Consider the following 15,051-nt stretch of genomic DNA (forward strand, 5'->3'; position numbering starts at 1 on the left):
ATTTATTTATTTTTATCGATTTCATCACCTGGAATTGAAATATTCTTCTGCAGCCGTTTGGGCATATTTTACCGTTGTCAAGCAAAACTGTCGTTGGTAGTTGAACTTGGACCGTTGTTATGCAACAAATAGGATATAACATGCCAATAGTCAGATTGTAACTGTTTTATATATCCTCTCAAACACATTCATTATGTTTTTATGCGAACATTCACTTTCATGTCTTGACATCCGAGGCGACAGAATGCATTCACATTTCCAATATAACTGGCAACAACAGCAGAAAACATGCACACGTTGTAAACAATTTGCTGTTTGATTACTTTCTCATCGTCAATTCCATATAGGCTAATCGCAAAATGAATAGAACGAAAACTCGGACTTGCGTGAAAATTTAAATTAGCAGTGGTACAGCCACCGTTTGCTTTCCTTCAAAGTTACTGCTAGCCGAGCAGCGAAGTGTGCCCTCCAGATGCGAACCATGCACCATAAATTAGTCCATAGTCTTCCTGGTCTTTTTGTGGAATTTAAGAATGGCAGAGTAAAATTACGGCAGTCTGAAAAAGCTAAAGGGACGATTACTAGAATTAACCTGTTATTTTACCCTGACAAAAAGTGCGGAAGGTGATTTCCAGTTTGCTTTTACTGTATCACCAATGTGAATTACACAGAACTACCGCATACCTCACATAACTGTATCAAACATTTTGAGTCAATTACAACGGGCTAACAAAGAAAATCTGGAAGAAAATATTCAGCAACCGAATTAATCCGTTTGAATGTTTTGGTACGTAATATGCTGTCCCAGCACGAATGCTTAGCATTTTATTAAACGAATACTAAAGCAAGAAAAGAACAGAAGAGCACACGTTATAATTCCAAGACGTTGGCAGGTTATAACCAAAACTAGGCTACTGCGCCGCATAACATACAAGTTTGATTTGAAGTTATTATGAAAAGAAATCGGTTTGCGGTTGCAGATTTTTAAACATGGCGATTGAAATAAAACACTGCAAGTAGTCGACCAATCAGAAATTTTCAGCGCTTGCGCCCCACCCCAAAGGTTCCGGTACTTTTGGAAAGTACTACCCCCCGAGCAGGGACGTTTTTGGGGGTAAAATAAAGCCCCCAGAACTAAATTTAGACCCTAGTTCCTGCGGTGGAAACGCACTGAGTTCCTCAAAAGGTTCCTAGTTCCGGGCTAAAGTTCCTGCGGCGGAAACGCGGCTATACCTAAATAATTAACTGCAGAAGCCCCACATCAATCCTTTTGTGGTACAGCTTCCTATTCCTCTTTGGTTGCATAAGGTCTCCAAAAAACCTCTTCTTGAGTAGTCTGCCTTGCATCCAGTTTCAAAACTGATGAAAAGCTCCTGTGATATTGCTCTAACTTTGATGATGAGTAGGCCTATATTTTGTAGTCATGTCAAGTCAGGCTAATGGTAGTCTATATTTGGAGTCAAAACCAGGCAAATGATATCATGTTTATTTAGATTCTTTGTTGGAATATAGGCTATTGGTCATTTTGCTGTGGTCCCCCTAGAAACTTATTAGCTTAAGTCTTCTTGGGTATCTCCAATAGTTATAAACCCTTCTTTTATTGTCTCTCTCTCCTCCAGGTTTGTGGCTTTCCTCTCCAGAATATCGTGCTTGTACATGGTAACAGAGAGCTGAAGACTGAGGTACGCTGTACAATTCTGTGTATTCCATTTAGGGCGTATGACATTATATTACCGTGCATTTCATTAATTCGGAGCGGCTTACATTGAAAGAGAACACAAGGCCCTTCCATTTATATGAGTTATGTGTGCAGCCGTGCCAGACCAGGCTCATAACATTCCCAGACCAGTCAATGTAAGTGCAGCTTCAATAAAGCACTAAATCTAAGCTAATTTAAGCTAGCCGTAAAACACATCACAGATTTATACAGCCAGCAAACTTATAAAACCATAAAGCTAACCGTTGAAATCCTAACATTATTACCCAAGGCAAAAAAAAGCAGTCATTCTGTGGTTTTCGTTGCCGTTTTAGCTATTAAGGCTGGATCTCCAGTGGGCTGGAGCATGTGGAAGTGCCCAGGGGCTTTGCGTTTGCTCTGTAGAGTGATGTAAAGACTGCGTTGTGCGAGTGTTGGCGGACCGAGGGGTTCTCCCTGCTGTCAGAGCGCTGCGGTTAATCCCCTGAGGCCCAACAGTTCCCATGGGAGAGCACGCTCGGGCAAGCTAAAGGAGAAGGGTGCCAATGAACTTGCAGCCTGAGGCGGCAGCCGCTGCAGACGTCACTTAAGTTCAGAGCAGTGGGACTGACACTTTCACTCACGATCGCACGGGAAACATCCCCCGCTCCAGGACGGGTCGAGGCAAAGACAGACTGAGATAGCGAAGGGGGGGGGGGGCGGCGGTGGGGATGGGGGAGCAAAGGGGTGAGGGTTAAGGTTAGGCACCGGTACGTCATTGCATGTGCACTGTGCCCTTCTCAGCAGCTGACCTCTCAACCGTTGGCTGCTCACCACTAAAGAAGGGAGCCGTGGACATCCATCTGGCAGTCCTCTCCTCCAGCTCCAGAGCTGGACTTCACGACGTCACGTTTCTCCCTTTTCATTTTGCCTTGCCTGGAAGTGAAGCTTAATGTGTAACAAAAGGCAAACATTTTTTAAGTGTTTGGGGACAGCAGGAGCCGCTGGATCTGCGGGGGGTGCGAGTGATGAGGAACTGTACGCCAACGGGCACGAGTCTATCAGCTGACTATTCTAAAGTACATTTTTAACGCCTGGCAGCGTGCAGGTGGGCACCCTTTTGGACTGTGTGAGGCCGGTTTCTTCACTTTCCCAGAGTTCCTCTATCTGAATGGGACCGACTGTTCTGAAGAGCTCAGAAGAGAGCAGGCCAGCCAGTGCAAGCATTTTCTTCCCATTTCTGACTCCTCCTTTGGGACATTTGTCTAGTGTGGTTTTTCTTGCAGCGTCACATCATTGCACAAGCAGATGCTAAATTGGACAGCCAACTCAAGGCAACGGTTAAAGGCACGTGAACTGGTCAGCTGTGCAGAACAGGAATAGTCCTCCGAGTTTGTCGTAGAGGCTGTTCTCTTAAAAGCCCATGCAAGGCTGAATGTCGTGAATAGCCTAAGCGTAAGCTAGAAACACTACAGCACAATATTGCTAAATGAATTGTGCAATGCACATGTCTACCCCTTCTATATGAAACAAATTATAATACACAAATTGTTTAGAACACTAAGTTCTAAGTTGCTTGCGTCTATTCGGAATTCCATGTCGTACTTTTAAGTGTCAGGTGGTGACCGCTCTAGTTGTTTTAATGTCTATGGTTGCACCATTTCTCTCTCTCATTCGTAGTATCAGTGCTGTTTGTGCCAAATTGTAAGCTTGTCCAGGCAGCGTGAAGCACTGAGGAAGTTAATAAGTTAACCAGACACTACATTCGGCTCTTTCACTTCCCCTGTGAAAGCTACTGCTGGGACAGAAAAGGGATGAAAGAGGAGTTGAAGCGAGGGCCTCGTGGGAGAGCCTCGTAGCGAAAGACACATAATGGTCTCCTTTGTTTCAACCGCACGGCGGTTGTTTCTTCCTTTTCTCATTCGATCCTCCTCTCTGGCCCCAAGTGAACTCCAGAGGATGTCTTATGATTCCTCCTGTCTCTTGGGTTTTTCAGAAAGGCAAACTTGTGTTTCCGTGCCATGTGTGTTCTTTCAAGCCGACTTTGGCCATTGGGGCCAAACAGCGTGGTCGGTGATTAAGTTTTGGTACCCTAGACGCACGGCAAAGGATTTGTTACAACTTATTTTAAATACTATTAACATAGTTATGGCTCTGGTCAATAGGATATGCTGAAAATATTTGTGCATGAGGAATGTTTTATTAGTAAGAGGCTTTGTCCTTTGTCATTTAGAGCTGAATTGTAATGTTAGAAGTCAGTACTCTCTCTTCATTTGGTTGCACGCGTGATTTTATTGTTGTTCATTTCACCTCATTTCACCCTGTGCTCTTTTGCTTTGTGTGAGCACGGCGACTTTGGCGAGACTCGCACGTAGACCTCTCCTGCCTCTCAGTGTGATTCGAACTGGTAGACGCCAAGGAGCATGAGCATTTGATTTGCCGCTTCTCGTGACACATCCTACCAGCGGCCTAGTTCAGGGCTTATAAATTGGCGACTTGTAAAAACTCTGTAAAACAACGAGGGTTACTTGTGCTATAAGGTGAGTTGTGAAAGTGGAATTTATCACATTATTGAAGTTTTAAAAAAAATATTATTTGAGATTTACTTTGTGTTTCCGATTGGCCCGGACAGTTTTTATGTGTGGCGATGGATTTTTTAGATACCTGAGAGAATTTAGAATGACTAGCTGGTTTGGGGCAGTTGCAGGCTCATGTTTGAAAGCTTAATGCAGAAAGAACAACATCAAAAAAACACGCTAACTGCAGTCACATTCTTTCATGTTTATTTGTCTCTCTGTTTCCCCACCCCTGCACTCTAGGCATCTGTGCATATGGCCTCTCCTGAGCACCAGATTAGTTCAACAAAGTGATGGAATCTTCTCAGAGTATCTGCACTCTGCTGTAAAGGTCCAAGGAAACTGATATCTGTGAATTTTTTGCTGATGTGTTGTTTTAACACTTTCTTGCATTTACAAACGGCCAAGAAATATTTTCAAAAGATTCCTGCGAAAAAGAAAGTATAAAAGCTTGTGCCAAATTTTCTTGCTTTCCCTCTAGACCAAACGGCCGGTTTTTAGTGGGCGGGGTTAACTGGGTGTAAGTTACGCAACAAAAACATTGAGCCCGGTGAAATCTTTTCTACATGTAATATGTAAATGATGCTCTTGCCATTTTTTTGCCATTTAGTATTTGCAGTGTCCATTTTCGCTTGGATCACAGAAACACGGTGGATTGGTAGGAAGACCTACCGTTAGCTAGCAACCAATAAATAGCTTTCAAGCGTAGACATGTGAAATCAACGACTTTCTCTACTCGGGTGTCCGGAGATTGAGACTGCTGTAGAGTCTAATGTTAGTGTACGGTAGCGCAGTGTTACAACGCTATTACACACAGAATGATAATCAGGTTTAACTGTACAATGGTAAAGCCTAGTTCATGTTGCTTTCTTTCTTTTGTCTGGTAGCGTAAGGTTGTTGTAAGGTTTACTGCTCTAACCGGCTCTAACCAAGCTAGCGATGGGGAATGGTTTGCATATGACGTGTCTTACAGATATGAATGCTAATGAGCGCAGGATACACGCCCACCCTGTCCTTGTCTGCTGAACAGGTTGCTGTAATCTAATAGTCTTTATTACAATTTAATGGCTATCATGGGGTTAAACTTGACTCGAAACTATTATTAAGAAGACAATGAATTGTCGCTTCTGGGGAGTATAACTTGAATCCATTTGCCTGGACCTGTTCTGCACAAGCGTATGCCTCATTTTTTTTATTTTTTTTATAAAGGAGAGCAAACAGTCTCCTCCTCCTTTTTTGTTATTTTTTTTTTTTGCTTTATTCAGATAGAAAGCATGGACAGTAAGGGGTAGAAAAGTGATCACAGCTCAGAGCGTACGGTGGCACAGGATCAAATCCTATTTTGTTCACATTTGGCAGATTAAAGAATAAACGAGAAGATCATTTGCAGTGAACATGCATACCAGTGTATCAAATATACATTCCCAATGTGAGAACACTATGCATGACCGCCATTTCATCAGAAATAGACTGCCATTTCTCTCTCTCTCTCTCCCTCCCCCTCCCACTCCGTCTCCCTCCTTCTCTCTCCCTCTCTGTCTCTTTATGACGGTGCTGATTTTGTGCACTATAAGGCTATGAACACCCTAAAGGATTTTAAACCTGTTTAAATGGGTGGCAAATGAATGGGGCTCTGTAATGGGTGGCAAATGAATATTTGTGAATGCTTTTTGCTGACTCCCGGTAGTGTTTTTTTAATTCATTTTTTTTTTTAAATGTACCTTCTTTAGCTTATGTTTTGTCTGGTTCCGTTAGATATTTACATTTTTGATTGCTTGGGTTTCTACAGTGTGTCGCCCCAACACTAGTTAACTGTCCGTAAAGGGGTTTGTTAAAAGGCGCGTCTCTCTTTTATCTCTCTCCTTGCCTTCAGGGTGCTGAAGATGGCAGTTTGGATCCAGGCCCAGCAGCTCCAGGGGGATGCGCTGCACCAGATGCAGTCCCTCTACGGCCAGCACTTCCCCATCGAGGTGCGCCACTACCTGTCCCAGTGGATCGAGGGCCAGCTGTGGTGCGTCCGTCCGTCCGTCCGTCCGTCTGTCCTCACGGCCCTCTCTCGGCGCCGCTCCCGAAACCCTCCGCGGCCCCCGCCCCTCTCCCTCTCCCTCTCCCTCTCCCTCCCTCCTCACATGGCCTGTGCTCTCGGGCTAGCGCTGCATTTCTCCGGCGGGCATGTCTGGCTCCTCGCCCGGCTCGTTCTCTCCGTGTGGACTCGAGCGTGTAGAACGTGAACAACGCACCAGACGTCCATCCAAATATCTGCCCAATGGGACAGTGTCACAACGGGGAGTTTAACTATGACGGCAGCTGCTTGGGTAACTTTATATTGTGCAATGTGGATGGATGTGTATATATTTTGTTTTGGTTTATGATTTGAGCATTTCTATAGAATCCGTTAATCGTGATTAAGGTATATGAGTAGACTGTCAAGCTGTCTATAATTCCTGCCGTATTAAAAGATTAAAGATACTGGTAGTCTGCTGGAAGTCTACTCCCCATCCACATTTTCAGGGCAATTTTATTGATTAGTATTGCTCAATATTTAATAAGGTTTAATACATATTTTACTGTATTTAATCATGTTTTGGCTACCAATCCCCACATTCCCAATGCAGGAAATTTTATATTGGTTAGCTGGTTAGCTTAAAGCATGAGATATGAAATGTATTTAAAATTCATTCTGATTCCTTTGCTTGCTACCCAGCTGCCATATTATTGTTTGAGCAGCCATTTCCAAACATCCTTTAAATTCAAATTTTCCCAAACTTGCATGAACCTGGTAGTTTAATTCTCCTATAGCATTCATTTGCTGCAGTCAGTTTACATGTTTTGTAAAGGAATGTGTAAGGCCCAAACATTTCTTATTTTCACTTTAATGATTTTCGTTGAGTGCATGTGATGATTTTGAGAATTCAGGCCGGCTGGCTGCAGGAGTCAGCTTATAGCACCAGGCCAGTGTAGCAGAGGCAGCAGCGACACGTCTTTCTGGCATGCTGGTTTCCTGCGTTTTTGGAGCGGTTGCACCTCTTTGGCTACGGCGTGGCTGTCAGGTTTGCCAGGTCACTCCCGGGAACCCAGAACGTTTGCGCAAGTTGTGGCTGACTTGTGCACAGCGATTCCGGTCACAGATTAGGGCAAGGTTCTGTGAAAACCTTGGCACGCTCCTCAGTGGAATGAAATCGGAAAGGGCCGAGCTGTGAGCCATTCGGTCACTATGTGACCAAAGGCCTTTCCTGGAATTCCAAACAGGCTAACACTGAGTCAGGCCCATCTTTTCAGTAACTTCATCTGCTCAGAGCGAATTTACCGTTACCGCTTTGAAGCCATTACGGCTGCAAACCACAGGAGTCGCCTTTTCCTGTTTCCATTTGGATCCATGCCTGTGAATTTCCTAGCCCTTTGGGCTCTCCGTGTGACCAGGCGACCGTTCAGGGCACTCAGAGTTTATCGCCACAGAGCACGAGAACACCCCTGGCCTGTGTCGTTCCGCCAGCTTAATGGTTTATCTTCAGGGTGAACGGTCCTTGACCTTGTTCTGTCATTAGCTTCGGCTCACGTGAGAGAGGCTTTTGAGGGTTTTTTCTAAAAAAAATTTTTTTTTTTTTTTTTAATGCGCTCCAGGGACTCGATCGACTTGGAGAACCCGCAGGAGGAGTTCAAGGCCAAGCGAATGCTGGACAGTCTGATCCAGGAGCTGCAGAACAAGGCCGAGCACCAGATGGGGGAGGACGGCTTCTTGCTGAGAATCAAACTGGGCCACTACGCCACTCAGCTAAAGGTGAGCTGCCCGTGTGGGCCGTCACGCCGCTAATGAGAGGTGCATCATGGGTTCAGCCGCTCCGAGAGAGGAAAAGCTCAGGTATCAGAGGTCGGGACAGGAGAGGGCCCTGATGTACCAATGCAGGAAGAGGCCTTGGGTGCTGGTATTTCCGAACAGTTTTCCAGTGACCTTCTACTCACGGTCATCTCTGATTCCTAACACGAATAAAAGGAAGCAGAGATGAAAAACTCTCCTCGAACTAGGCCCACGAGACATCTCGGACTCCCTCTGTGTACCTTCTGTCCGACTGTCCGAATCCCAGCCCTCGTGTGAATTTCACTGTATCGAGCGTGCCCGAGGGCGGCGGCGGCGGCGGCGGCTGGCTCCCGGGTGGCGCGAGCGGTGAAAGACGCGCTCTCGAGCCACGGTGCCAGCGCGCGCCGCACCTTCGGCACGGGGGAACCCGACGCCCGGCGCGGACGGACGGACAGACGCGCACCGCGCGAGTCCAAGGCTGCGTCCTGAGGGCTGTCCGCACCCGGCACGTCTGCTGAAAGAAGTCGTGCTGTTTTGCGCAGACTGGACGAATGTAATTTGATTACGTTTGAGCACTGCGGGCAGACCGTTCCAGCCGGGACAAAGACGCTGTTGTGTGCGTGGCCCGCTGGCGTGCCGGGGCCCCGCGTGGCTGTTTTGCTTTGCAAATGCTTTGCCGTTTCCGTCTCGCAGAGCACGTATGACCGATGTCCGCTGGAGTTGGTGCGGTGTATCAAACACATCCTCTACACCGAGCAGAGGCTGGTGCGGGAGGCCACAAATGTGAGTGAAGAGCCCGTTAAAAATAAGATTGTGCAAAGACTCGTGGCTTTCTGGGCCATTCAGTGTTTCACCAATAGCTGGATAGAATTTTGTTTTTTTAAATTTATTTCGCCTTTATTTCACCAGGCAAGTCATTAAGAACAAATTCTTATTTACAATGGCGGCCTGGCAAGCGACAAAAGCCACTTAAGGGAAGGGGAGGTGGGCTAGAAGACAAAAACATGTTAAAAGCACAAAATACAGGAGCCACCAGCAGGTGCTAATACATTTTTTTTGTTTGAGATGTGGTATTTTGATTATACACACACATTGCAGACAGGCACACAGATGCGCTCACACACACACACACACAACACATACACAAGCGTGCGCACACACATATGGCATTTAATGATGATGACCAATTCACTGACAGTCGTCATAGGCGAGTCAGAAGGAAAGGTTAATTCTCGTGGTTTGCGAATGTGTGATGTGAGAGCACGTGGGCTCAGAAAGTTCACACGCAGTACCTGTGCTCTGATTGGCTTGCAGTCAAACTCCCCAGGGGGCGGGATGCTGGACAGCATGTCTCAGAAGTACCAGCAGATCAACCAGGCGTTCGAGGAGCTGCGCGTGATGACGCAGGACACGGAGAACGACCTGCGCAAGCTGCAGCACAACCAGGAGTACTTCATCATCCAGTACCAGGAGAGCCTGCGCATTCAGGGTCAGCTCCCATCATGCCTTTCTGCAAACGCCTCTTCTCTGTCCTCCAGAGGCGTACCGAGCTCCCCACTACAGACAGGACAGCCGAGTCACTGTGCATCCTCTGCAGCTGACTGAGAATACACACTTATACTGAGTATTTATTGTGGATTTAATACCTTTACCTATGGTGCAGCAAATTCTATACCATAAAACCCTTCTACTTAAACGTCTACATTCACAATATTCAACTTGCACCTACTGTAAGGCAGCTGAAGGTAAAGCTCTGTTCTATCTTCAAATCAGCATCAGGCACCTCCCCCCCCACCCCCCCCCCCTCCTCCTCCGCGTACCTGCATGTCCTGGTCACGTCTCCCGTCTGTAATGGCCCCCTGGTGGTGGAGTGCGCTTCCCACCGCAGTCAGGACAGCTCATATTCTGACGCAGGCTGAAGACTCAGATTCTTCAGATTGTGCCATGGCTGCCCTAGATAACCTTTCTTTTTCTCTCTCTTTCATTGGATTGAATAATGTTAAACTTATAGCTGTTCGAAGATTGGTTGTCTAGTGGTACTTTGTTTAGTTACTGTACAAATTGTTGTTTATTGGGTTAATATGACACTTATTCATTTTTATTGGGTCACTTTGCTATCTTGGTGACACTGCATTTTTGTATTTGTGAGAGTTACACTGATGATCTCCACTTCTATACATTGCTCTATGTCTACTATGTGATGTATTAACGTAATGTAATATACAGGCTACTTAACTTTATGTTGTAGGTTTATGCCTTCATTACTAAAGTGGGCTGTGACACTGATTGCTTGGCACCAGCAGTGATCATGGTCTTAACCTTTACAGTATGTGTGCGCATATTGAAGTCACTCTGGATTAGAGATTCTGTTATATGCATAAACTTGAATGTAACTTCGACTGTGTGGCTCAGCAAGAGTGAAATCAATGCAAGTACGTACGGCTCAGGATGCACGTTACTCGTGTGCGCTCGTGTGCACGCGTGGTCCGGTTAGCCCAAGGCCTGCGGTGCGCCTGTTGGAAGCATCCGGCAGGTGGGACGAAGCGAAAAGTGGCTGACTCCTCTCCCCGCCCCCGCTCCCCTCCCCTCCCGTCCAGCCCAGCTGAGCAGCCTGTCCACCCTGCCCCCGGCCGACCGCCTGCTGAGGGAGCCCGCCCTGCAGAGCAAGAGGGCCACCGTGGAGGCCTGGCTCACCCGGGAGGCCAACACACTACAGAAATACAGACTGGTACGCCCCCTCCCCAGTGCACCCACTGCCAGAATTCAGCCCCCCACCACCCCCCGCCACCTCGCCTGTTAGAGTGGAGCGCCCAAATTCTCACCGCCCGTCTAAAATTCGGCCTGCATTAGTGAGGCGGTTTAAACTCATACTTCACACATTCATCAAAAGTCTTTGGAAAAAATATGCAAAACTCTTATCTCCCTCATAAAGGCATTTTTTTCCTTCTTTTGAGGAAATATCGGTTAAAATATTCTTCATTAAAAGGCATACGCAACATTTTATGGTATCGCGGAGGAATGGTTGAGCTTCAGCTTGAGTTGGAGCATTTGTAGATGCGCTGTCAGTGAAAAGCTATGCGAGGAATGCTTGGCTGACAGGTGACACAATCTTCGTGGGCTTGTCCTCATGTAACGTGTGTGTGCTTGTGTGTGTGTGTGTGTCTGTTTATGTGTGCGTGTGTGTATGTGTGTGTGCGTGTGCGTGTGTGTGTGTGCCTGTGTGTGTTTGTGTGTCTGCGTGCATTTGTGTGTGTGTGTGTGTGTGTGTGTGTGTGTATTCAGGACCTGGCAGAGAAACACCAGAAGACCCTGCAGCTGCTCCGGAAGCAGCAGACCATCATCCTGGATGACGAGCTGATCCAGTGGAAGAGACGGCAACAGCTGGCGGGCAACGGGGGTCCACCAGAGGGGGGGCTGGACGTCCTGCAGTCCTGGTGAGTCCACACCAAAGAGAACCACCACGATCGGTCCCGCGGTATCGTGTGACACCCCTGCAGTACTTCAGATGGGATTCTGGTCCAACCGCGGCGGTAAGCTCCCCCTGAGTCGTATCTGCAAATTGCAGAGGATCCTACGAGGGGGACCCCTTGTTGATGAGGATGGCGACGAGGACGAGGTAGAGGAGGAAGGCACTCAAGACGGGTCCCCGTCCTTCTGCGCGTCTCTCATTTGAGCGTCCTTCCGCCTCCAGGTGTGAAAAGCTGGCGGAGATGATCTGGCAGAACCGGCAGCAGATCCGGAGAGCCGAGCACCTCAGGCAGCAGCTGCCCATCCCCGGCCCCATCGAGGAGCTCCTGACCGAGCTCAACAGCACCATCACAGACATCATCTCCGCGCTGGTCACCAGGTCCGTGCCCACGCGCGCGCTTCCGAGAGGGGGGGGGGCGGCCTGCGTCAGCGTGCAGATTTCCACGCTCCGCCCTTGGCGACGCGCATAGCCGTCCAATCTCTGCGCAGAAGCGATTTCCTGCTGCGGCCCACGCCGCCAGCGCAGTTTTGAGAAAGGCCGCGCTGTAGGAACTGGTATTTGCTAGCAGATGCCAAATAGTTTAGGGCAGGGCTGCCCTTCCCCGTTTCAGGAGATCTGCTGTCCTGTAGGTTCTCACTCCCACTCAAATTGGGCACACCTGATTCTGCTAATGAGCCGCTCAGTGAGATCTTTAGCAGTTAAATGAGGCGTGCCTGGTTAGGGATGGACTGATAACCTACCCTGATTTAGGGCTTCAGGCCTTAGGGCATTGAGCATGAGCTATAGGCAGGTGAATTCCAGGTGACTTCACAGTCTTTTTCACGACAGTTAATTATGGAATAGAGAAAACATAGTCATTGTGCTATATTTTATACGACTGTAATACTATTCAAACTTTCAAAATTCTTTTGAAAATGTTGGCGTTCATGCATTCGTAAGCATGTAACCGTCCTGTTATTTAGTCATTGGGGAGTTTTTTTTTTATTTTTTATTTTTTTACATCTCTTGTGCTGTAGTACTGCCAAGCTTTTCTTTTTTTTTTTTTTACTGTACGCATCTGTCTTGGAGGCTTTCCTGGTGTGTGAGTGCGTTGGCTGTCGCCATTTTAATGTACTTCCATATGGTGAGGATGGAGGGAAATTAAAAAACAAAAAAAAAATTAGATACAGTGTTTGACTCATGTAAATCTGTACTGTCCTCGTACAGGGCATCATTTATGTGGTGGTGTCGAGTATATCTTATTGCTCTGGTGTATCTTATTGCTCCACCTCAGAGGTGTTTCAGAGGTGTGTGTTTGTGTGTGTGCATGGTGTGTGTGTGTGTATCCTCCAATAACCAGGCAACAGCTTAGGATTTTAGAATTTACAATAAATGACAATTTAGGAGGAACCTAGCAATACTTTTAATTTGAGTTTGTTTAATCAGTAGAGTGCACGTATTACAATATAGAGACAACGCAATCTGTAACCCAAAACATTTATTTACAAATGATTAAGAAAAGACAAAGATGAAATAGTTAATAGAAACGATAATATGTGTTCCACTCAGATATAATAGTTATCTAATTGTCTCAGGTCTCTCAGAATTTCAAGTTATTGCACTCAGTCTGCCTGGTTGTTGCTGCTGAGAGGGAGGCGTAGGGTGCAAGGGCAAGTGGTTGCCATGGCAATGTTTGTATCGGTCGCTGCCTCCTGAGTGGAGCATGAGAGAATGGGAGGAGCCTCCCGCTGCACGTTCTCTGAAGATGCTCTATACAGAATTGCAGCAGCGCACTAGTACATTTTGCCACTGAAAAATGCTTCCCTGCGGTTTGTGCTCATTGTTTGAAATCGGTGAAGTCTATTTTTGAGACAAAAGCCACGTTAACCTTCATCTCCTAATCTTAGTCGGAACCACAGAGCGTAAGCACATTTGCATGTTTTGTAGAGCACAAGCCAGTCTAACTAGGTCAGGGGTGCACAACTCCAGTTTTGGAGGGCTGGTCTGTGTGCTGGTTTTTGTTCCAACCAATTACTTTAGTTTCAGTTTTCTGACTGCTCTTTAAACCATGCCGGTTCACTCCTGTGCTTTAGCACAGTAAAATCTTTAGTGTATGCTTGCAATCTGCAGTTGCTGCTGGTGCTTAAAAAAAATGTCAGGTCAAGATATGATCTTATCTGCTCAGGTTCAAGAAAATGCCTTTAAACTCATTGGATGGTGCTTTATCCTACAGCACGTCAATGATCCCGAACATACTGCTGAAGTAACAAAGGAGTTTTCAAGGCCAAAAACTGAAAGGTTCTTGCCAGGGTGCAGTACAGGGCTATCAGAGCATCACTAGAGAAAATACTCAGCACCTGGTGATGTCTATTTTGGACAGACTTCAAGCAGACATTGCCTGTAAAGAACGTGCCATGTGGCAAAGTACTAAATATGACTGTCATTACATAACATTAACTGACATTGTGGTGCTCTGAAATGGGGGCTGTGTAAAAAGTGGTGCAATTTCTACATGGTGAAACCAGAGTGTATGAAAATACCTTTAAATAAAAGGTGAGGATGTACACTTTAACCACATGTGGACTTCTTGATCGCACATCTAACATTGTTGAGTACAGAACCAAATCAAGAAGAAAAAAACAAGGTCTTTGTCCTTAACATTATGGTGCTGATACTCACTTTGTGTACCATTACATTCATACTACAATAAGGACAAAGGACAAAACAATTAAACCGCAAATATACTGCAGTTGAAAGTCTTTAAGGAGTCCATTCATCAGTTTGTAAAGTGCAAACAAAAATGTTGAGCAACACAGAATACTTTTGTTTGTTTTCTTAGGATACTCAATATCTGCCATGTAGCATGTTAATTTTTATTTTAGAGGTACTGGCCATGCCATATTTGGGGAGGTTCCTGTAGCCACTACCCTTCCCCAGTCTCAGTCTACTGAGGGAAACATCTACTGTACACAAGTCAACCCTGTCATATCTGCACAACTCTCCAGTACAGTGTATCTACACAACCTTCTGCTTTTTCCAAAAGTACAAAACCCTCCTCTCTCTGCATATCTACACAACACTAATCTCTTTGTGCCATAAACCATCCCGTCGTCACAGGGAAAATATTAAAGTTAAGTTTTATTCCTTTATTACTTTCCTCTTCCATTGACAGTTTTGTTTTTCAAAAGGAAATAAAAACTGTGGACCCGCACTTGTTAAAACGTAAAGCATACAATATAATCTGTGAAACATGCCAATATCTACTATATTGTCTAAGATTTACTGTAGGTTTTCTAAATGACCCCCATTTTATTGAATCTAATCAATAATTATTGACTGTAATGGGTTGAATGGGTTTTTCCCCTCCTGTGTAGCTCAACGTCTTGTTTGGAGACATTTTGTATTTTTTTTTCTTTCTTTTGAGGCATTTAGTTCCTGCATGTGCTTTGTGTGCTGCAGTATGTGGCAGGGAAAAGAAGAAGTACAGATTATTTTAACGAGCTGTAAAAAGCGAGAACATCTGTGATAACTCTTTCTCAATCTATTTTTTTATTTG

At 45.8% G+C, this 15,051-nt stretch overlaps 1 protein-coding gene across 2 annotated transcripts in view; it reads left to right on the forward strand.

Annotated features, from left to right (window-relative positions):
• The window catches only part of stat5a (signal transducer and activator of transcription 5a), a 74,883-nt gene that overhangs the window by 45,345 nt on the left and 14,487 nt on the right, over positions 1-15,051 (forward strand). The window contains exons 2-9 of one of the 2 annotated variants that reach the window (XM_064321808.1): positions 1,620-1,682; positions 6,125-6,262; positions 7,873-8,029; positions 8,741-8,830; positions 9,362-9,536; positions 10,645-10,775; positions 11,330-11,481; positions 11,739-11,894. In XM_064321808.1, coding sequence (XP_064177878.1) covers positions 6,135-6,262; positions 7,873-8,029; positions 8,741-8,830; positions 9,362-9,536; positions 10,645-10,775; positions 11,330-11,481; positions 11,739-11,894 — 989 coding nt within the window. In that variant the 5' untranslated portion in view covers positions 1,620-1,682; positions 6,125-6,134. The remainder of the gene's footprint in view (positions 1-1,619; positions 1,683-6,124; positions 6,263-7,872; positions 8,030-8,740; positions 8,831-9,361; positions 9,537-10,644; positions 10,776-11,329; positions 11,482-11,738; positions 11,895-15,051) is intronic. The other variant, XM_064321809.1, reaches the window with a different exon arrangement.

Source organism: Anguilla rostrata, chromosome 2 (assembly GCF_018555375.3).
Source record: "Anguilla rostrata isolate EN2019 chromosome 2, ASM1855537v3, whole genome shotgun sequence".
NCBI classification, from domain to species: Eukaryota; Metazoa; Chordata; class Actinopteri; order Anguilliformes; family Anguillidae; genus Anguilla; species Anguilla rostrata.